Genomic DNA, 24,139 nt, shown 5'->3' on the forward strand with positions numbered 1-24,139 from the left:
TGCCTTTGGTGTAAGCAAGTCGGAGCCTCTGATGGGCGTTTTGCCTCAGTACTGTGGAATGGTCTTGTCCCTGAGAGGAAACATAGTCTCTGATTAAATGCCCTTAGCAGGCAAGGATGGGACACAGCTGGGGTTTGAATCAGGCTAAATCCCATCCGATGGAAAATGAAGAAGCTGGTGCTTTTGAAGATTATAAATCTGGAAAGCAGCAGAGATGAGGGGCTATGAGTCCCTGCTCAAAGCAGGTAGTGCCACTTCTCTTTGGCTATTAGTGCTGCTTCTTTCTGGCTGGTGCTCCCAGAACAACTTTAAAGAAGGACACGGGAAGGGGTATGATTTAAACGTGGGGACCACTAAATCCACTCTCCCCCTTTCAAAAAGGGAAGCAATTAAAACCTTGGAGGAGATATAATTCAGAATATGGAATGTCATGGAAATGAGGAGGACTTGAACTAGAATGCAAGAGACTCTTTTTTCCTGTTTTTCTGAAATGCGTAAGTACAACTTTACATATAAGAACTCAAGGCTGGCAAGCCTATTAGCTCCTCATTACCAGTGACTTTATTTCATGGGGTTCCGACTCATGTGACGTGCCTTGGCTTTGTGGTATGTGTATCTATCCCACTTGATGAAACCTCTCTTCGGCATTTATTGTGGTTGCTTCTCTGTTCTCGGCCAGGAGCCGACTTACTGGCGCCATTGCCAAGATGAAAACATTCAAGACGGGCAAGGTAGCTTCTTTCTCAGGCAGCTCCCTGGATGCCGGAGCTCCTGCACATCTGGCTATCCCTTGAATAGACTCTCTCCCTGTACCATGTACCCCGTCTATGCAGACAGCCGATGTCTCTGAGCTCATTACTGCTCGAAGGGTTTAATTTTGAATCTGTGCTTCACGCATTTTATTTACATGCTTTGTTTTTCATTTTATGACCAAATCGATAACTAGACTTACTCTTTATTGCACTGGATTAATTTTATTTATTCCTTTTGAATTTGATTAAAAAGCTGTCAAACAAAAGTCTACATTTTTATCAGCAAAATACTTTCACAAAACTGGGTATGAGATGTCTTCGGCTAGAACATACTTTTCAAAAATAAAACAATATTTGATATATTCTAGACAGTTACCCTTTTGTTTATCCATGATAACTGAAACTAACCATCAAATGGATAAAGAAATCCAAGTCTAGTCAAGTAATCCTTAGGGCATATGAAAAAAAGAGGCTTTTAAAAAAGTTTCTTCTAGATGGATTTAATGTAATTCACCAATAAAGCATCCTCAGAAGCATAATAAAAATTCTACATAAAATGACCTAGCCAGGGCAGAGGAAGATATACAGTTTGATGAAGATTCAAAATGGATGCTAACTTTAAAAATGAGTGGTCATGCAATTCCTGTATATTATAAGGATCAAAATTCCAAGGCACTAATTTTGTTTCTAATTTATAAGACAGTATGTTTATGGGACTGCAAATAGTGTGTGTGTGTATGTATGTGTGTGTATATATATATAAATATATATATATGCATATATATATATGTTTGTGTGCATGTTTATGTGTGTGTGTTTGTATATATATAAAATCTTCAGTGGCAAATGTTTTGAACTGTCATTTCTCTTCAGAAAAATTGGCATTCAACATGTTGTATTTATAAATTTCACCATACAGCATTGAGGATCACTGGGCTATAGTTTATATTTGCACATGCAAAAATGTTCCTGAAAGATGAAATATGTCTATTTTAGTGGAGAAACTGATTTTTTGTTGTTGTTCTATTTAAAAATGATTAACTTCTGACTTCCTTCTCCCTTTGTTTCTACTCCTGTGCAAGCAGGAGTATGGGAACATGCCCGAGGCAGCCAGGGTAGGGAGCAGGCTCACCTGTGTGCACACATACCCATACTGGCAAAACTCACACTTATGTAATTACACATCTAATGTCTGGGAGCAGTTTTAAAGCTGTTTTTTGGGTATGTGCTGTGCTCAGCACATTATTTTATAGTGTGGAGCATGCACAGTTGAATGCCTGGAAGTGCTAGAAGGAACAGCAATGAAGGGGTTAATGTAGAACACATATAGGCAAATATTGTCAACTATTTTATTCAAATGTTTGGAACTTAAACACAAAATTATCATTAAGTTTTCACAAAATGAGGCATCTGTCGCTTGAAAGGAAAAAAATATTTCAGAAATATGTTTACAGAAATGTAAAAATATTAGGCATCAAGACAGATGTGAACATATTCAGTCACTTGTCTTGTCTGTCAGTCTTCCTCTGAGCCGAAGATCTTACTGTACTCAGTTAGCATGAGCTCGGCTATCTGGTTTTGGTATACCATATGTATTGCCATGTTCCCCGTTTCATCTTCCGCTCTCAGAAGGGTGGGTCCAAATACAATTCCTAGACTTTGAGTGGACATGAGGTTCTTGGAGGCTTTGGCCACAATCCTGGAGAGAGGGATGAAAAGAGAAGATTCTGTGAGTTTGAAGTAAAATTGTGGCTAATTTTGATTGATAAAATTCTGTGTTCTTGAATTCAATTTCAATTTCAAGAAAGGAAATAAGGGCAATGATTGGCTTTGGCAAAACAGAGAATGCAACACGGGCAAAACGTTTTTCTACTTCTAGAAAAACAGCAACTTTGCCATGACATTTTAAAACCTATTTATGCTTCATTGTATGAAAATAGAACCTATGACTCCAGGGAGAAGGATTCATCACCTTGTCCAACTTTTTATCCCCACAGTACCTGGACATTGTGAATGCTCAGTAAATATGGAATGAAAGAATAAATAAACAGCAAAAATTACTGTAGAGAGTTAACAAGATTCGACCTTTGAAAATGTTTATAATCAATGGAAGAAATAGATGAGACATGCTAGAATATAGAAGAATACAAACACAGTAAATAGAATAATATATGCATAGTTAAGGAAAAAAGTTGACATAGGCCCCACAAATTAACAACTTTTTAGTGATTGGAATGAGAAAAGTGTTTCTGACCAATGCTAACTGTATGATGTTTTGTAGAGAGGGTAGGTTCTGAGATATTTAGGTGTACGGCAAAATTCTAAGTGTCTCCATTCATTTTGGACATCCCTTTTAGCTCACACCTCAATAAAATATTGGAATCCTATAGAATTTGCACAGGAAAATGGTCCCATTGGAATCAAAGACATGTTTGCTTGTGTGAGGACTATATGGGGAGATGGAATACCAATGAAACATTAGGATGTTTTATTAATGGTAATGCCTTGCCTGCTTCAGTACAGGACTCTTAAAAGGAAGGTAAAGTCCCATCCTAGATATTGAGACTTTTAAACAATGATGCTTATTCTTACCATTGAAGCCTACTTCATTTTATACTTCATTAAGAAGGCAAGGTTTTAGCCATGTTAAGGAAATAGGGTTAGCATATAGAAGAACAGGGTGCTAAGAATTCTGAATTCTAAATTCTGCATTCCAACAGACATCTGGACCCAAGGGAACTATGAGTGTAGAGAATAATAGTGAGGCAAACGAAATTTATTGCAAGGCCACAGGGTCTCCATCTCAGAGCCTTCTGTGGAACATTGGAATCCTGGACTTGCTTTATTTCCATCTCTTCATGAACCCAGATCTCTGAAGGACCACTTCTGAGACCAAGAAGCCATGACTTCTCTCTCTTGAATGAGAATGAGAAGGACCAAAGCCATTGGTTTATGACCCTCCACAGCACAAGTTCATGGCCAGCAAATGCCCTTGACATAATCACTTAAAAAAAAAAAATCAAGTGTTGTTCTAAGCCATGGTATTATCTCATTTAATCCCCATAATAATCCCACAAGGTGGCTTTTGTTATTCAGCCCATTTTACAGGTGAGAAGCCTGAAGCCGAGAGAGGTGAAGAGCCTGCTGTCACACAGAGCTGAGGTATAAACCCATGGAGTCTGAATCCAGTGCCTTTGGAAACATCATTGCTGTGATGTGTGTGTGTTAGGACTCCTATTCTTAATTACCAGGCTGGTTTTTCATTCTGCCACCTTCCTTCAGATTATAAAATCCTTCTATAGAAGGCCTGAATTTGTACCTTATTGCAGAATTGTGATTAACAGCCTGGTTCTGATAGATTATTGTGTGCAAAATGACTTCCAAATTTAGACTGAATATTCAAGATATCCTGCTTCCATTTTTCACTTTTTTCTGCTTTATAAGGAGAGCATTTGTGCCTATGAGTGTGGTTGACTTGGCTACATTCTGGAAGAGGTTCTCATATTTTAGATTGTAAATGAGTTACCAGAGACTTCGAGCTTAAAGTTTCCTTTGGAATATAAGAAACTCTCGCTTTGCTACTGCATTTACCAAAAGCCTATAGAATGATTTAACCTGGAGTGGGGACAAACTGAGTGAGTGAGCCTTTGCTTCACTTTACTACACCTGTTTACCTCAATTTAAGATCTCTCTTGAGCCTTTCACAGAGTTTCTTAATATACAAGTCATTAGTAAGATTTATTGTGGAGGTAAAACAGTTTTCGCCCTTGATTTTAAAATAAGACCTTTTTATGATACTCATTCATTGACTCCATCACAATTAAAAAAAAAAAAACTCGTTAAAGGCAAATATGGAAAGAGAATGTAACTGATCAATAGAGTACCTATTAGGTAAAAGTTGCCTTAACAACTTTATCCAGAGCTAGCAAAGATCTAAGTTGCCAAGATTTTTGTAGCACAGTGTAGGGCTCAAAGGTAATAGGACATGGAGAAGGTAGAAACAGAAACAAAAAAAGTATGCAAGAATGAAGGTTAATCACTGATGTAAGGCATCTTGGCCAACAGGGTAGAGGAAGATTAGGACCAGAGTCCAGGGAGACTGAAAAGGGAAAGCGACAATGTGAAGATTAATTGAGGATTGAAGATGTATTTTCCTATTCAGTAACAGCTGTAATTTCAGTTAGTAGCAGGAACAGTTAAGTTTGGCATAGTTGGGAGACAGAATTATATCAAACTCACACAGGTGAGGCTAAAAATCCAGGGAGACCCAAGAGCAGACTGTTGGAGAGAGCGCCCTGGGGGCTGTCAGGAGGGTACCAGGGTAGATGCTGGGAGAGGTCTGCATGTGGAGGAGCTTGGGTGAGGGGAGGAGGCACTCAGCTTTCCAGGGCATCCCAGAAAGTTAGAGCATATAGGACATGGGCCACGAGGGAGGCGAAAGAAAGCTGAAGTGGGGTTACACTCCTTTTCAGTTTTCCCCCAGAGTTCTTCATATTTTTCCTGCTCAGCCAAAGGCCTGGTCTTTGAATCCACAGTAGGACCAAATCTAGAGGAGAACACCAAGACTGAGTTTAAATAGAATGGAGAGTAGGAGGCTAGATCTGCCTGTCAGAATCCACCTCAGGGAAAGAGTTCTCTATCTTAGCCAGTGGGTTATGCAAGAGGACTCTTGTAATGGATTTCTGCCAATGCATCAGTTTCCTAAATTTCCTGTGGACAAATGTTCATTTTGTGCTTTTATGCATGTGTGAATGTGGAGCATTCATTCCATCTCAAACCTGCATCGTTTCGGTCCGTTTCTCTGCACATTTTCTACTTGATTTTAATAAAACCAGCTTTAACTTATGAGTGCTTTAAAATAATCTTGTTATCAGTAGATTTTACTAAACAACACATAGTTTTTTGTATTCTTGTTAGATTTATATTACCGCAGGTTAAATTTCCTTAACAGCTTGGAATTTTTTCCTAATTTTGGGAAATTGAGTTACTTGCAACAACTTTCAGAAAAATCAAATGTAGTCAAGAAAGTAAGTTATTAAGACAATATGGAAGTGTATTAAATAAAATACATGCTTTCTGATTTACTGTTAAAGAATGTGTGCTTGTGTGTGTGCATATATACATATATACATATATGTATATAGATATACACACATATATATTTCATAGGCAATTATTTTTCTGAATATCAACCAACCAGTAGTTGGTACGTTGAAATGTTGAACAACTTTTCGGTTAGAAAAGATGCTGAGAATGAAGATGATTTTTTTTTTTAAAGGTTTTATTTATTTGACAGAGAGAGATCACAAGTAGGCAGAGAGGCAGGCAGAGAGAGAGAGGGAAGCAGGTCCCCTGCTGAGCAGAGAGCCCAATGGAGAGCCCGAGGACTCTGAGATCATGACCTGAGCCAAAGGCAGAGGCTTTAACCCACTGAGCCACCCAGGCGCCCTGAAGACGAATTTGGGGTAGAAATCACCATCTACCAAATTATATGATTTATGTAAATAGGCAAAAACATTCTCATATCAAGGTTTAAGTTAGGTTAGATTCCTTTCTAGTAGTGGCTAACAAAGGAGTCCCCCCAACTGGCATTACAAACTTCCTTATTGAAATGTGAACTTACCTATTCTCTACCTCAATAAACTGTTAAATAGTTAAATGGTTGATTTAGGACCACATAGGGAATCAACCACAATTTCAAAATACAGTTAGAATATTGTCCTGAAAAATTATTTAAATCTTAGAGGTTTTTTTGTTTGTTTGGTTTGTTTTGTTTTTACTTCAAATCAAAGGGTATCAAAAATCCCACTCTCACTGTGGGGACCAGCTGGATATTGAAAGTGCCATTATTTCTAAAGATTTGAGCTAGTAAACACATGTAGAGGAGAGCCATAGGCTACTGAAGGAAAGAAAAGCCATGCATGGAAGAAAAAAAAAAAATCAGTCCAGTACCAAAGATGGAAAACTCTCAAAAACAACTAAGTTATACTTCCAGTAGCTTAAAATGCAGTTGAGTCGTATTTTTGGAAGAGAGGATCTGACTCAGTAACCATGTAGATTTTCACTATGGATCTCACGATATCTTTCACTAAAGTGAATTCTGCAAAACCCCCTTTCTGTGATATGATTTGCATTGCAGAGTAAAATGGGTTTTGGAGAAAATTGTAAGCCATTTTTTCTTCTTTTGGAAGTTCACAATACACAGTAGCATAATAAAGGCTCTGAACAGTCCTGAAGAAAAAATATCCATGCCCATCTTTGTTTGACTCATGTCTTCTCTAGCTGACTTGGATGCCATAGATTCTCTTTCCCAAGAAGCATGTGTTAGGAAATGCTGGTCTAGCTTGCTCTGCTAAAGGCCTACCATGTAAGTTTGAAAATGTAATGGATTTTACCTCCCATGCCACCTGGCTTTGGAACTCTGTAGCAGCTAACTCAAAGAGGTCAGATTGTGGTCATTTCTGGAAAGTTCCACCCCCCTCATAGGGCTTAGATTTCATTAGGCCTTAAACTCCATGACAGTGTTATAAATTTTGAGCTACGATTTAACCCGTTTTCAGCAACGAAATGAAAGAAACTCCCCTTCTATGGCAAAACAAAGACCAAAAGGCAAAAGAACACATCTGAATGAGAAAGGTGAGAGCAAAGACATGGTTGAAAGATTAATGTACAGTGAATTGATGGATGGGTAAGGAGGTGAGAAAATGTTCAGATCTTATAACAATATTTGGAAATTCCTCTGCATGGTTGTTTACTCACCATTAATTTATTCCTAGAAATCCTTACCACAGAGATTCTAAGCAACATGAAGAGCTCAAAGTCTAGTGACTGAAAGCTTGACTAAAAGGAAAAAGACCCCAAACAGCACTTTTTTGAAAATGGCTACTTATTAATACTGCTTAGTTTAAAATAGTCTGACAAAAATAATTATGATTTTTAAAATTTGTTCATGAAATAGCACTTGATATACATTCAGTATAAAAGCAATTCTAATACTGTTAAGTAAAATTCAAGTTTATAAAATCTCGAAATGGGTAAGAATTCATTTTCTGGTAAGAGCTGAAAAAGTGATATACAGATTACAGCACAAAAAGGAGAGGAAATGCCAGAGCTACTTTTTTGTTGGGTCCAAATGGAAAGAGCAATGATCCATCAATTTAAGATTATTTTAGAAATACTCTATGATCCAGTGCTACAGATGCTGGACCCCAGACAAAAAAATCCTTGCAGCCTTCTGCTGGGTAAGTTTTTTCCAAAAGTGAGCTGAATTGCTAACCTGAAGAAATTTCTTAGTTGCTTTAAATCACAACCAAATGACTCAGACTGAAAGAGAACTTTACTATAAAACTCAAAATTAATGCTGAATTAAGAAGACCAAAGCATTTAATAATAGTTCAGCTCCAAACAAATATACAGATGCAAACGTTCTCTTAATGAGGTACTTTGCTGTTGCCATAGTGACTTGCAAAGGAAGTTGAAAGCCACATCATTGCCTGCAGGACAACTCTCAAGTTATTGGAGGTGTATTAGAAGTGCTCCTTTCCCTATCTCTGGAATACTGTTATTTTCCAACACACATAAATTTAGGTTGGTTTAACTTGAATGGGGAAATTGTGGTGGTCAATGTTTTCTTGCCATCAGCTCACAACTGTCTTACAGAATACAGCTTAGGCTCTGATGGCAAAATGTTACCTGTGACTTTGACCACTTAAGTGGAGAGAAGCTGTTAAAAATAAATTTTCAATGTGCTTGACTTATGATTCCTATGTGCTACAGCTATTTTGAAGGGATCCTTGCTAACCATAGCTTGGCTACCCTCAATTTGCACGAAGTATGCTGCTGTTTACAATGGTCTTTTTTTTTTTCCTTTTCCTTATATGTCTGGGGACTAGGAAGGAATTCAGTCTTCTCCCTCACAATCATGGCTGTATGTTAGAAAAAAAATCTCAAATATTGCAAAAGCAGAAGAACTTCCACAAGTGTTTTTGTATTTAACACTAATGTGTGTTGACATGGTCATTCACTGGTAATTCAGCCATTTTTAGTATGTTAAGTTACAAACCAATTGGTTTAAACTAATAAAATCTTCAATTTTGTATTTAAATATTATATTATTATTTTCCAAAGCATTGCCCTTCTAAATGGGAATCATGGCTATATACTGACATTTTTGCTTTTAAATAAACTTTAAAACCATGTGCATGAAAAAACAAACAAACAAAACCATGTGCATATAATTCTTTCAAAGCACTTTATGGAAAAGGAGATTTATATAGCAGTTCCATATTCATAGTTGACATGCCCTTACTCTTTGCAATTAGTCAATTTCTTTTTACAATGACTTCGGCACAGAAGATTGAAATATTTTCAATTACTTACTTGTTTCATACTCATTGATTGGGCATTATAGGGAGTTCTCAAAGTATCTTTTAGATACCTTTCCCCCCCTAGATCTTCTAGATAAAGATCTAAAGTATCTTTAAAGAATATTCTGATCATCTAACAAGATGGGGGACTTGATAAACTAAAAAAAAAAAAAAAAAAAAAAAAGGAAAGAAAAAAGTGAATAGCCCATGGGCTTCAAAATGACTTATTTCTAGGGGAATATGTATTCTAGAAGGTAAAAATGCCATAGAAAAAATGGGATATTATAGACAAAGCCCTTGCATAATAGATCATATCAAAAAGGAACACTAATGACATTTGTTAAATATCTGTCACGTGCTCACCACTGTGCTGCAAATCTATCATAATTTTCAATGGCGGATTTAATTTACTTTTTTTCTGATTATAAAGTAACATATTCTATTAGAATTTGAAAAGTTTAGAAAAGTATAATAAAGAAAAAAACCCACCAGAAACCATAAGCAGTAACTAAATGTAACTATTATTCATTCATAAAAATCTATTGAGTGCCTACTAGGTATCAGATATTGTTTTGGATGTCAGGGATAGTGCAATGAGTAAAATAGATAAAATCTTTGCCCATATGAAGCTTAATCTAGTGGGAGAACCAGACAACATAATACACCAATTAATATATGATGTGATTTTAGCCACTGAAGTATAAGAAAAACAGAGAAGTAGTTCTTCCACTGATCTCAGCAACATTTTAAAAAATCCTAGCCACCCAGGGTTCAAGTCCAGAGATTTTTCTTTACTTAATATGGGTGAGGCCATCTGCCTGCAGATAGTAGCTCTCCTATAATTCTAATGAGCAGAGATAATGGGAAATGGGACATGTAGTTGACAGGGTACTTAGGGAGCGCCCTTGAAAGAAGGAACATTTGAGCTGAGACCTGCTTAGTTGCACATAAAAGGGAGGGAAAATCCCAGGGAGGGAATAGTAGGTACAAAGCCTCAGTGAGGTTGTGCTTGGTGGTTCTACAAGTAGAGAAAGGGATAGTGTGGCTGAAGACTGGGGAATGAGGCAAAGGAGGTAGGAGGTGCTGGAGTCTCATGGGCCTTGGTAGAAGTTCAGGATCTAATTCCAACAGTGTGGGAATCCATGCTTGTGTTTTGAGTAGGAGAGTCACATTGCCAACATTTGGGTGATAGGAAGTATAAATAATTTATTTTCATTGGTATTTGAGAAGATCCCTTTTATATAATTTGTACCCTGAATTTTTCACTTCAATCATGAGCAATTTTCATGTCTTACATATGTAATACATATTATTTCCTTGTTACCTTATGTGGGACAGAATGGTTGTACCATATACTCTATGATTCCTTGGTATAAGTGAAACGGATATATAAAAACATGGTTCCATGTATTCTTCCTCCACATTTTAGAGTATTTCTTTAGGCAGTGGTTCCCAAACAGGGCCAATTTTGACCCCTTGCCATTCCCACCCCCAACATTTGGCAATGTTCAAGACATTTTTGACGGTCATGACTGGGTGGGGAGTTGCTACTGGCATCTAGTGGGTAGAGGCAAAGAATATCCCTAAACATTCTACAATACACAGGATAACCCTTCATCACAAAAAATTTTCCAGCCCGAAATATCAAGTCCTGCTGTTGAGAAACCTTGCCTTATAGTAAAATAGTGGAAATGTAACGACTGGATCAGTGGTTCTCAAACTTTGCCATTCTTGAGATTAATTTGGAAGCCATGTTAAAACACAGATGGCTGAGCTCCACCTCCAGATTTCTGATTCACCAAGTGTGGGGAGGGACTTGGGAATTTGCATTCCTTACAAGTTCCCAGATGATGATACTGCTCCGCCAGGGACCACACTTTGAGGACTCACACTAGATCATTAAGTTACAGCTCTTCTTTTCTTAAAATATGATAACATGTGGGAGGGCCTACTAGTCCTGTTAACATCATCATCATCTGGTACTACTCCTTTTAAAATAGTTGCCAATTGATAGGCATTTTTCAATGGTCTGTCATGCTTTGAACTTAGGATTCTTTGAATTTAGGAAATGCGTGTGAAGTTAAAGAAAAAACAAACAGCCACGTGGTGGGTATTCTCTTCCACGAATAGCTCTTCGTCTCCCATCCAAGTCCTAACCAGGCCCGACCCTGCTTAGCTTCTGAGATCAGGTGCGTTCAGGGTGGTATGGCCGTAGACCCACAAATAGCTCTTTGTATCTCCTGTTCCTTTTCTTATTAAGAGCATGTAATTTTGTTTGTTAGCTTAATCCATTTTACTTATCTTGTTTGACAAAACTAATGTATAGTCTTTGGAAAAAAAGGTCCTAATCAGGAATATCTAGAGTAAAAAAGTTAAAAAAACCCTCCTGTTTTCTAGTCAAACTTGTTATTGATGACTATAATTAATAGACGGATGTTCTTTCTGAATGTTTGTATTTCTTTCTCTCTTTCTATCTACCTATGTATGTATGTATGTATGCATGTATGTATGTATGTATGTATGTATCTATCATCGTCTATCATCTTTATATATGTGTATTTTTCTTTTTAAAAAGAATAAAATAAAAAATACATAATATGCTACAATTGGCTTTTTCCCCCTTAACTATATATGATGGGCATCTTTCCAAGTCAGTATATATAAAAATACCTCATCCTTTTTTAAAAGTTGCTACATTTCATAGTATGGAAATACCTTAATTGATTTAACCATTCCCATGCTGGTTGGATTTCAGGTTGCTTCCAATTCTTTGCCATTAGAGACAATGCCACAGTGAACATCCTTGGGTATATAGATTTGTAAGTTTTTCATGTATTAAGAAGCTTGGTATTTCATTATTTTTGTTGTACTCATATTCTCCCAATTCTTTTGTTCTTTAATTTTATTTATTTACATTTTTGTGTGTGTAATCCTAGTACTATTCCTTTTGGAATTTCTTTCATTGTTTTTGTTATTATAAAATTCACTCATTTAAAGAGATTAGATAAATACCATAAATGTTTTCTCCTAGTTCTTAATATAATTTTATTTTCAACCTACCTTCTAATTCATCTTAAATATATTTTAGTGTGTGAAATGTGATGGTAATCTAAATTTTTTTTTTTGTAAAAGCTAGCTAATTTCCCCCAATAATATTTGGTTGCATAAACTGCCCATTCTCCATTGATTTTTGATGTTACATTTTGAGGACATTCTCTTTAGTCACCGACACACATTCCTGAAATATTCTACTTTGCTGATGATCTCTGTGTATATTCTGAATGAACACTTTGTTGCTTAAATCATTTTTTTTTAATTTTTTATTTTTTATAAACATATATTTTTATCCCCAGGGGTACAGGTCTGTGAATCACCAGGTTTACACACTTCACAGCACTCACCAAATCACATACCCTCCCCAATGTCCATAATCCAAAGGGACACATGCACCCGAATGTTTATAGCAGCAATGTCCACAATAGCCAAACTATGGAAAGAACCTAGATGTCCATCAACAGATGAATGGATCAAGAAGATGTGGTATATATACACAATGGAATACTATGCAGCCATCAAAAGAAATGAAATCTTGCCATTTGCAACAACATGGATGGAACTAGAGCGTATCATGCTTAGCGAAATAAGTCAAGCAGAGAAAGACAACTATCATATGATCTCCCTGATATGAGGAAGTGGTGATGCAACATGGAGGCTTAAGTGGGTAGAAGAATAAATGAAACAAGATGGGATTGGGAGGGAGACAAACCATAAGTGACTCTTAATCTCACAACAAACTGAGGGTTGCTTAAATCATTTTAACTTTATTATGTATTTGGGATATTCTGCCTATCTTTTTTTTTTTTCTTTTTCAGATGGGAAACAAAATTTTCAGATGAAAAGAGTAAGCCTGATAAAGATTGAATAATTTGGTCAAAGCCGTGTAGGAAATGGCAGAGCATAGATTAAGATGCAGATTTTTATTACTCTAGGATATGGATAGTCTTTCCACAAATAATTGAGAATCAAGAATTTTAAGTTTGAAATCAAGGGGTTTCTTAATGGTGAGGCCTGGCGCCTGGGGAAGACGGAGAGAGAAGTGAGTTAGAGTCAATAAGAAGTCTTGTGAGACATATTATGATTTTTTAAATCACCTAATTCATATCTAAGGATGTATCTGTAGAGTTGAGAAGGGTGTTTTAGGCAGAAGAAAACCAAATTAATCTGTATTACTTTTTTCTCCAGATTCACACAGCATTTTAAACATTTGAAAACATTTGTTTCTCATTGTGAATGGAAATACACTATTGGCAAAATAAGTTGAGACTTTCAGGTATGCTTTGCAGGTGCTTTTAAAGTGGTTTTATCTATTCATATTTGACCATGCTAGCAGTGAGAGAAGTCTTAATTTTTATGCCTCCTGAGCTCTGATTTAGCTGTAGCTCTGATAATGGTAGCTGGGAAGACATTGATTTGGGGTGAAAGGCTAGCAAATATGTTATATGTTGGGATTATCTTTAGAAAGGAAAACATGTCAAGACCATCATTATTCTCTACCTGAATTTGTCCATTAAGGCAGTTAAGGAAACTAGTATGTCGAAGAAACATTTTATTCAGAATATTGGGAGTTGTGCGTGGACCAGCATTAATTAGGCCAACCAGAATAAGGCATCTAATTATGAAATATTAGTGGGAAATACAGAACTTAAATATTTGCCTTGTGATGTTAGGTACAACTAAAAGGAATGCTATCAATATGCGAAGTCAGAATTCATCAGCTTTTTAGTTTTCCTTTTCACATAGGTGAGGAGAATAGCTATTTTACTTCCCACAAAGGACATCTGTATCAAACCTTCAGTAGCTTTCTTGAAAATTGTCTCCTTGCTTCAGAGATTACAGAATAGCTTGAAAGAGAATGAGTTACCATTCGGGTATCATCATTCAACCTTCCATGCTTAATTTTACTTTCTGAGAAAAAAATCAGTTTTAGATACTTTTTTTTTTAAATTATAATTAGACATTTATTTTCTGGCTTTTTCATTGTACATGGTAACTTAGTTTTTTGTGAAATATAGCAACACATGTTGTAAGTTTTTAGGATGTAAAGCTACAGGCTTTTTTTTTTTTTAATTTTTTTTTTTTTTAGATACTTTTTACAGACACTTGACTTTAGAGGAGGCACTGTGCGACCAGAGAGTACCACGGTGACTGTGCTTACCAGTGGTGAGTGCAGGCACTGAAGGTGTTTGATTTGGAACAGAGAATAGTTAGTGAAGTCATGACTGAATGCAGAAAGCCATGATATGGAAGAAAAAGTCGACTTTCCTTTTAGAAATCCTTTTGGAAATCTAGTTACTAGAAATTAGCCCAGAGACCAACTTCACCTTCGCATGCATAATTCAAGTTGTGAAAACAGACCAGGCTGCTTCAAAAGAGTCATACTTATTACAGAAAATTTAGGAAAATGCAGACAACTTGAAATAGAAAATGAAAATCCCCTCATATTTCCACCCCTCAGATATCACTGCAATTAATGTTTGGTTTTGATGTTTCTGTAAGTGTATCAGAAAAATACTTTGAGCATCTGTCAAGGTTATTAAATATTCTGGACATAAAAAGGCCATGAGTCCCCATCAGGATGTTTAGTGACGGTCAAGTTCTTCTATTAGATGGTAAATTGCATGACATCTAAAATGTGGTTTGGGCTCCCAGATAAAAACGAAAGAATGGACATTTTGGGAAAGTCAAACTATCATTTGAGATGAGGTAGGATAATATATAATAACTGAGGTTTCTTCCCCAGCTTTCCTTGCTCTTCTCACCTTTTTCCAAGATTCCCCAATGCTGCTGAGTAGCAGCATTTTGAGCTCAAAAAAAGCAGAGAACATGCTTTGGAGTTTTGCAAGAGAGGACATGTGAATTCCAAAGACTGGATCTTTGAGCTGTCTGCAAGGACTCAGAATTGCAGCCATGGCCTAACCAGTAGATTGGAAGGCAGATGAAGAGCCAGACTACTCTGCTGCCAGACAAGAGAGAGAGATTCTCTGGACTGGAAGAAGGAGAGTTAGAGGGAAAAGAGCTGAGACTTTGGTGAGGTCTCACAGAAGTGGTCCAGTCCTGAGCTTTCCTCCTCATTCCCTGAAAATACAAGCTATTAGAAGGTTTGAGGATTTTGAGATCATATGGGCTCAAATTCTTATTGGGGGAACACCTAGGGATAAACAGGATTCCAAAGTTCTTCATGTTCAGTAGATAGAATAAAATTCTATTCAGAAACAGAATGAGATTCCTGCATGGCAGATCTAGGTAAAGGTGACATAAGATAGCCTCACAGAATTCTCCCTGAACAGTGACTGAAACCAGACCTGGACCTGGAAGTTGGGGATGATGACAGAAAACCAGAAGGGAATGAAAATCAGCACGGACAGATGGCAAGAGCCAGAGAACTTTCTACCACACTTATCTGCTTTATTATTTTTTTCCCAGTAGAATGTAAACATCTTAAGCACCAGGATTTCATCTCTTTTTGTTTAGTACTGTATCCCTAGATACAAGATTAGTATTAGTGTTTGGCTCAGAGTACTAGGTGGCCACCAAGTGTTTATTGAAATACTATATAAATGGGAGCTTCACATGGCCCTAACAATGCTTAGGCTGTACACAGACTTCCAGAACTAGAAATGGCCCAGGAAAATGTCTAGAAGACACTCTGAGTTGACTTAATCATTTAGAGGAAAGTGCCTTGAAAAGGAAATTTGTTTTGATTATGGCACAATAATTACATTTCCCGTACACCTGAGTTTCATACCTACTCTGTGATGATGAGAACATGAAGGCAGAAATGAAGAGAGAGAGTATTTCTGGAGAGCTTTTTAGAGGCCTGTAATTATATGGCGTGCCTTTCCTTCCTATGTACTATTGACAATGAGCTCCCAACATGTACCCAGTTTGAACAAAACTAGAGAAATGAACTTAGAATAGAATGTAATTTTTATCTGGTTTATATTATGGATGTTAAAGATAATGATATCATCTAAAATCTCACCACCAAATTCCATTTTAGGTAAAATGCTCAATGTATCTGCAGAAATACAAATGCCCTCAAAATGTATATAATGCTTGGCTCAATGACAGAAACTATTTATTTAGCTTTTACACACATAAATTTATAACCTGTACTGTGGTAGAGAAATAAAGTGTGCCAGTTTCTACATATGTCCTTGTACATATGGATATCAGACCAACTCATGATTTTATTGTTCAGCTCAACCATTTGTAATCATGTGTTATAATAAATTCTATGAGCAGGATGAGGCATGTCATTTTTCAGGGATCGTGATGGAGCACTATACTGGGCTTTATAAAAGGATCTCCTAGTTTCCAGACCACTTATGGGCCATTCCTATATTTACCAATTTGATAATGATGGTGGCTGCTTTGAATACAGAGATGGGCCACTCAGATTCCCTGCATGGCTATAGGAAATAAGGTTAGCAGATGGCCTCTCTTGTCTTCTTCAAGATTTACTTCAACTGCAGTGAGCCACCTTGCCCAAGGGCACTGACTGACCCACTACAGATATAAAGTGGCCAATTCCTATCACTATGGGGCAACACTGATGGGCTGCAGGGATTCCAGAGCTCCCAGTGGAGCTGGCTGAGATTTTGTTGGGTATACAACTCTACTCAGCTTCTTCCATTCAATCCTTTTCCCACTATCTCCCTTTCCCTATCTCCTTTCCACAGAGGTCAATCCCTAGTAAATACCGTGTGAAACTCACTTCAGGGTCTCCCTGTAGAGAATATAACCTGTGACTATTGGTTCCAAAAGTGTTCCAAGAAAGCCAGCACAAGATACGTATTTGGAGCTGGGTCACTTGCTGCCTGGCTGGCAATGAAGAGTCTGTCAGTGGTGGCAGCCAAGTGCAGTTGGGTCTTGGCACAGGGTGGCAGTCCAATTGTTGAAACTCTCACTGGTAGTGAATTGAGATGTTATATCCATGGAGGAGAGACTAGGAGTTGGTGTAATGTATTAAGCATTTAAAAATAATGGTGCGAGTTTGTGGATAGTTACCACAAGACCAATGTGATTGAAGCGCTATTGCTAAGCACCATTGATACTCTACAAAAATGTTGTTTGCAGTTATAGGGTTTTTACTTTGTAAATCACAGTTGCCTGTAGGAATGTCCTTTATAGAACTAGGCTTTTGGATAACTATGAGGATGATAAAACACCGAAATAATAGAAGCTAGATGGGAGGACTTAATTGCTACAAGCCAGGTCGATACAGTTACAATAATAAGCAGCACAGCCCAGCCCAGCAGCAGTCAAGAGGACCTGACTCAGAGAATATGGGATCCCCAAGAACAAAATTAATAGGCAGTGTCCAAGGATGTGATTCAGCTTGTGTCACTGTATTAGGATGATATATCTAGTCATTGTTGGGTCACTGCTGCTCCTGAGCACTTGGGGCTTCTTGCCCAGGGATCAACAGGGCAGGAGAATGACCATCCAGGCAGGGTTCATTAACCCTGATCAAGTGGAGGAGTTTGGGTTGCTGTAATACCATGGGGACAGAGAGAAATACGTGTGACATCAAGATGATCTATACAGGGTCTCCAAGTTCTCTGTCACCCAGTTGTGAGAGAGACGGTTAATACATAGGGCTGTGATCCTTGAAAAGACATGGTGATCAGAGCTTGGGCCCCTCAGGGATGAAGGCCTGACTTGTTGCAGCAAGTCAGCCACCATGATCGGCAGAGGTGATAACTAAGGTTGAGGACATCTAGAAAGGACCATGGAGGACGGAGACAATGAGTGTCAGTCATGGGCTAGGACCCCGCTGCAGCTGCTAGGCCTTGGGTTCATCTTACTAAAGTTTCTTCTTCAAACGTTTCATCAGGACGTAAGGCCTACAGGAGCCCTGGGGAACTGCCCCCAAAACATACACAAAGAATGGATGTATACAGCACAAGGAGTACACTATGGTGCTGCCCAGGTGTCTCCTCAAGGAAGGACTATTGCTCCAGCTGCAGGTGTTAGCAGTGAACTTCCGTGGTCTGGCCGGGCAAAATGTGCCTCAGATAAAGACAGTCTAACCCCAAGAGAGTCTTAGAGACAGCCCATAGCCAATGACTGATCACAGTGGGGGTAAATGGGCCAGGCCATTTTCGTCCATCTGGAGACAACTCTGATGGGCTCTAGATGCTCAAGGACTCCTGTGGGTTGGCTCGACTTTGTTGGGCCACATCAGAGTTTGACTTCTCTTTCTTCTCCATCTAGTTCCACCCCTTCCATTGGTGTTCAAAGATAACTGTCATCATGCGAAATCCAACCTGTGATTTATAGTCATGAGCTCTGGGGGATCAGAGAAGTTCTAGTAAAAAGAGAATTGCTTCAGAAAAGGAGACCTAAAATCTAGTTCAGAGTCTAGCTCTGACCAGCTCTGCATGCATGAATCATTTGCTTCCACTCCAAATTCCTGTTTTTTCATCAACAAAACTCGGATAAAACCTACAAACTTCTGGTTATAAAATAAATCATGGAGGGGCACCTGGGTGGCTCAGTTGGTTAAGCATCTGCCTTCGGCTCAGGTCGTGATCCCGGGGTCCTGGGATCAAGTCCCGCATCAGACTTCCTGCTCAGTAGGGAGCCTGCTTCTCCCTCCCTCTCTTTCTCTCTCTCTCTGTCTCTCATGAATAAATAAATAAATAAAATCTTAAAAAAATAAATCATGGAGATAAAAAGTACAGCATAGGGAATATAGTCAATAATATTGTAGTTAACATTGTAGGAGAAAAAACAAACCTGGGGTAAAGTCATCACACCTCGCATATAGTACTTCATATCTTCCAGAATGTTCTGGTCATTCTAGAGCAGAGATTCTCAAGCCTGGCTGCATGTTAATGTCATGTGTGAGGCATTCAAAACCATATCAATGTCCAGGACTCACCCACAGACAATCTGTTGCATTTGGACTGTAGTTAGGTCTGGGTAGGGTAAAAACTCTGTGTGCGATTATTTGTGTCTGGGACGAGAACTCCTGCTCTAGGGAGAATCTGGAATCTCAGAATCTTCAGTACTTATTCTCCATGTATTGACTATATGGTCTTAGATAGTCCTATATAGTTCTCTGAGCCTCAGATTTCACTAGAAAGTGAGGTTAATGGTGAAACTAACCTCTGGGGTTGTTTTAAAGATTAAGTGAAAAGTGCATGCAAAACTTTTCTCAAATTATAGAAATGTTAATTTTTGTCATATGTGATTCCATTCACTTCTGTCAATTGTTAGTTTATACACAAGGAAAGGGAAATTAGGACTCATTGGCTTTCTACTTTGACTAGAGCTTTTGAAAGAGCAAAGAAATTGCATAGAGATCCTGATTTCATTACCTGGATTGAGGCCTAGGTCTCTGAGTTTCTAAAAAGCATCTCAGGCAAATCTGGCTGCTGTGTGGCCCCCAAATTTGCCTGTGATGCTTTTTTGAAACTCAGACATTTTAAAGACTTTTGACTAAATGACCTGTCTAAAGTTCATACAGTCAATTAAGTAAAAATTCGAGACTCAAATCTAGACCTTTCTATGCCTCTCTTGAGTTTTCTCTGCTGAGTTTTCATTCTTGCACATACATCTTATCATAATATTATGTGTTAGTCATAAGCTATAATAATAGAGATAAGAGAGGTTTTGAATTTAAAAGATTGTATAACTATAACACACTATGGTTATTAGATATTAAAATAATTACTCCTATTCCATTAGAACTAAACCATGTGATTTGTGTACTTTTAGTGACTAAAAGGTGAAACCCTACAGGTAACATAAGATATGTTTAAGATTATGTGAACGAAGCCTAAATTAAACAAAGTGACACCAAGGCTGGAAGAATGTAAGCAAGCATAAAATGAAACATTTCAGTGAATTCAAAGTAGAGTAATGTACTGCAACTGTCCTGTTTCCCTATCTTGAGCACATTGACTTAATTTGGCATCACAAGGGAAGAGAACAGCATAAAGACAGAGAAAAAATAATAGAGAAATGAAGATCATTTTAGTGTGATCATGACCAAGCCATTCGTATTTCTCATATAGCCTGGAAACAATCTCATACTTATTGGAAGATGTGACCTTTAAATGTTCCTTACTTGCAAAAAGACAAATATTCTAGAAGCCGGGTGTTAGCTTATGGAGTCATCTGTCCTGCCTGCTCTTCAATTGGAGGCTACTGCAGGGAGAGTGCAAATTGTAGATGAGCAAATGTGTTACTTATTCTTTTCATTTGCAGACTTAGGGTAAGCTTCCGTTGACAGTTCCCTGATTTCTTTAACACAGCAAATCTTTAATCAGTCCAGAAATGTTAAAATGTGATTTTTTACAGTGAATTGACCTGAGTTGAGTGCTTGAGTTGAAATGTGTATTTTTCCCCCTCGAAAGCTGACTTGTAGGGGAAAAAAAAATCAGATATTCTATGATATACTTTGCCTTAGTGACAAGATGTTTTTGGGGAAATCATCCAAGCTTGAAATAAAATCTTTATTGAAAGTAATTCTACATTCATGCCAGTCAGATACATTGTAGGATTAGACCAGATATCCCAGGGGAAAACTACGGTATATGCACCAGGCAGAGTTGATTATTTGGACCTCCTGTCAGTTCTTAACTTCCTGACAATGGCTGAAGCATTCACGGCCGCTACAACTCTGTTTTCGTCTTTATTTTGAGAGAAAGTTAATACGCTTTACCTTAACTACGCCAAATGTACTGGAAAATAACCCAGTAATAAGATACACCCCGCCTACCAAGTGATATCTGTATGCAGAAAGCATTTAGTTGTGCATTTTAAGGACACAAATATGAGCAGCAAATGACTGAAAGATATTGTGATTATTTTTTCTACTTGAACTTTTAAATTTTTCTGGCAAAGCCTCCAGTGTGCTGTCTTAAAATCAATGTGTATATATAACCATGGAGCCAAGTAAATGACTTTTATTGTAAATTACCTCCAAGGGGCAGGGCAGCATTCATCGACATCATCATCATCATCATTATCATAATTATTATTGTAATAGTAATTAGGTTATCAATGTTATTTGATGTTAAAAAGAGGGGCACCTGGGTGGCTCAGAGGGTTAAGGCTCTGCCTTCAGCTCAGGTCATGGTCTCAGGGTCCTGGGATCAAGCCCCACATCGGGCTCTCTGCTCAGTGGGGAGCCTGCTTCTCCTCTCTCTCTGCCTGTCTCTCTGCTTACTTGTGATCTCTCTCTCTGTCAAATAAGTAAATAAAATATTAAAAAAAAAAAAGAAAGACACAGTTGTGTCAGGTGACATTTGCTTCAACTTAGAGAATAACAACAGCTTAGGATGTCACTTTTGGAACAATCATGGAATTTGGGGGGGGGGCATAAGTAACACTGTAACTAAAGAAGAGAGAAAAGCATACCTTCAAATTCAGACTTATATTCTGATACATTGTGAAAACAACACATCTTTGTAGTTTAGAGGAAAGGAAAAGACATGACTCCCAATGGATTTCTGTTAATAACCACATTCATTTAAAAATCCAGAACTTAATTTTATAATTCTCATTTTTGGATTGTATATTTCAAAATTCATTGTTGTCACATCATCAAAGAATGGAGCAAGAAGATAAAGTGGCCCATGACTCAAGTTTAAGGACAGAAATGATAGTCTAGTATCATGTTTCCCAAAATTATAACCTACTCCCCTAGACAAAGAAGTCTCAATGTGAAAAGATTATGCGTTCTGAGAACCTTATTTCCTACCTGAGCAATGCATTGGTTAAAAAGAGTTGAGTTAAAAATTAAGTTCAAGAAACTTTGCTTTTAAATTAATTTAAAAAGATCATAAATGTTCTTCAGTGGGTGATTGCATAAACAAATGGTTGCACATACAATAGAATATTATTCGGTGATGAAAAGGAAAGAGCTATCAAACCATGAAAAGATGTGAAGGAATCTTAAAGGCAAATTACTAAGTGAAAGAGGCCAGACTGAAAGAGCTGCATACTGTTTGGTTCCAAGTATCTGGCACTCTGGAAAAAGCAGAACTCTTGAGACAGTAAAACGTCAGTGGTTATCAGGAGTCAGCAGGGAGAGAGGGAGAAGTAGGAAGAGCACAAAGGATTTTTAGGGCCATGAAACTATTCTGTATGATACCACAGTGGTGGGTAAATGTCATTATACATTTGTCAAAATCTATGTAATCTACAACAGTATGAATGAACTTAATGTAAACCATCGATGTTGATTAGTAATAATGTATTTATATTGGCTCAACAATTTCAACAAATGTAGCACAATAATGCAAGATGTTAATAAAAGGGGAAACTGTGTTTGTGCAGGGGAGTACATGGGACTCTTTATAGTTTCTGCTCAGTTTTCTATAAACCTAAATCTGTTCTGAAAAAATAAAATCTATTAATTAAAAAGAAATAAAAGAAGAAAAAAGGTAATGACAGCAGATTGCATACACTCAGGGTCCAGAGGTCAATTTCCCCACTCATCTATCCTTATGGCCATACACATCTGAATTGTTTTGCACTCTGTGTCATTCATCATATCCAAAATCATATTTAAGCCTATTTCTGCTAGGGAGCCTTTAAAAATTGCATTCTGATCACTTCCTTATTTGCTTCCTTGGCATTTAAACATTCTGTATTACATTGTTGTTGACGTGTTTTATTTTTATCTCTAAGTTATTGCATGCACATATGTTTTATCTCCCTCAATTAGATTGCAGAATTTTTGACCTTAGGTGGTATGTCACCTTCAGCTTTACTCCTATTTTCATTTGCAGTAAAAAGTTTAGACATTCTATGTTTTTTTATGATTATAAATAGTTTTACTTTATAGGTGACTGAAAAGTTATGATTTTTCCTCATCTGGATGCCTTTTTGCTCTAGCAGAAAGGGTGCTAACTTGAGCAGAAATTAGGAACTCCCCCATATTTTTCTATCTATAGTTGCAGCAAGGCTGTCCACAGTCCTCTTGGCCACTCTCTCTGACGTCCAAGAGGGAAAGCCAAGTTCATCAGCTACGATGTTAAGTCTCTCCTTGTCTCCATGTCACTCCTCCTTCCCTTTCTACTTTGTCCTGTCTTCTCTTTTTTCACTTTCTTTGGAAAAAATTACAGAGAATGACCAGAGAATATAATCTGGAAACACAACAATCGAATATAACAATCGAGGCTTTTTTGGAAAAGGAAATTCAGTAAGTATAAAACATCATCCTCGAGTGCACCATTTTCAAAGGTTTTATGAGGTAGTGTGAAATTACTTTAGGTTAAGGTGTCAAAAATAGAATTCAGGAGTTATGAAGTTTGTGTTGGAGAGTCTTGCTTCCTGACAGATAATGTCTACATCACCCAAGTGAGAAAGAATCCATTTCTCTGACCTATGGAATTGCGTAGTAGTCCAAGAGGCCTACCCACCTAGATTACCACAGAAACCTGGAGGAACAGGTGACTCCATGAGGAAGCTTTCGTCTCATTAGAGTTCAACAGTTTTCCTGCTTGGATGGAAGATCAGATTGTACAAAGAAACAGAAAGCCTGCCTTTCTCCCCTGACTCTGCTTTTTACCATGTGCAGGGTTTGAGGGATTCACTAAGCTTTCTTGAGTGTCAGGCTCCCCTTTTGTAAATGTAGACAGTTGGGCTGGATGATTTCTAATCACTTCTGCTCTAAATCCTATTGTTGAACAATGCAACCTTAAAAAAAAAAAAAGTTTAAGCCCCTTTTTCTTCCGCAAACTTGAAATAATTTGTAAGGAAAGTTGACAGGCTTGGAAACACATGGCAAACATAGTCATCAATTGCAAAATAAGGGAACCCTGAAATGTTAGGGGTTTGTAATAATATTTTACATTATGTGTGTATACTTCCATGTATATGTTTATGCATTCTTTATATGGTATGTAAAGGGTGTGTATGTATAGCTTTACAACAAGATATACATTTATTTATTAAAATAAAGAATGAAACAAAAAGACAGGCACTAGGGATTTTTAA

General features: G+C 37.5%; 1 protein-coding gene across 1 annotated transcript in view; it reads right to left on the reverse strand.

Moving 5' to 3' along the window:
- Window positions 1-2,087: 2,087 nt before the first annotated feature.
- ARHGAP15 (Rho GTPase activating protein 15) overlaps window positions 2,088-24,139 on the reverse strand; it is a 611,884-nt gene continuing 589,832 nt past the window's right edge. The window contains exon 14 of the mRNA XM_059394353.1: window positions 2,088-2,451. Within this exon, the coding sequence (XP_059250336.1) occupies window positions 2,268-2,451 (184 nt within the window). The 3' untranslated portion in view covers window positions 2,088-2,267. The remainder of the gene's footprint in view (window positions 2,452-24,139) is intronic.

This window comes from Mustela nigripes, chromosome 3 (genome assembly GCF_022355385.1).
Source record: "Mustela nigripes isolate SB6536 chromosome 3, MUSNIG.SB6536, whole genome shotgun sequence".
NCBI classification, from domain to species: domain Eukaryota; kingdom Metazoa; phylum Chordata; class Mammalia; order Carnivora; family Mustelidae; genus Mustela; species Mustela nigripes.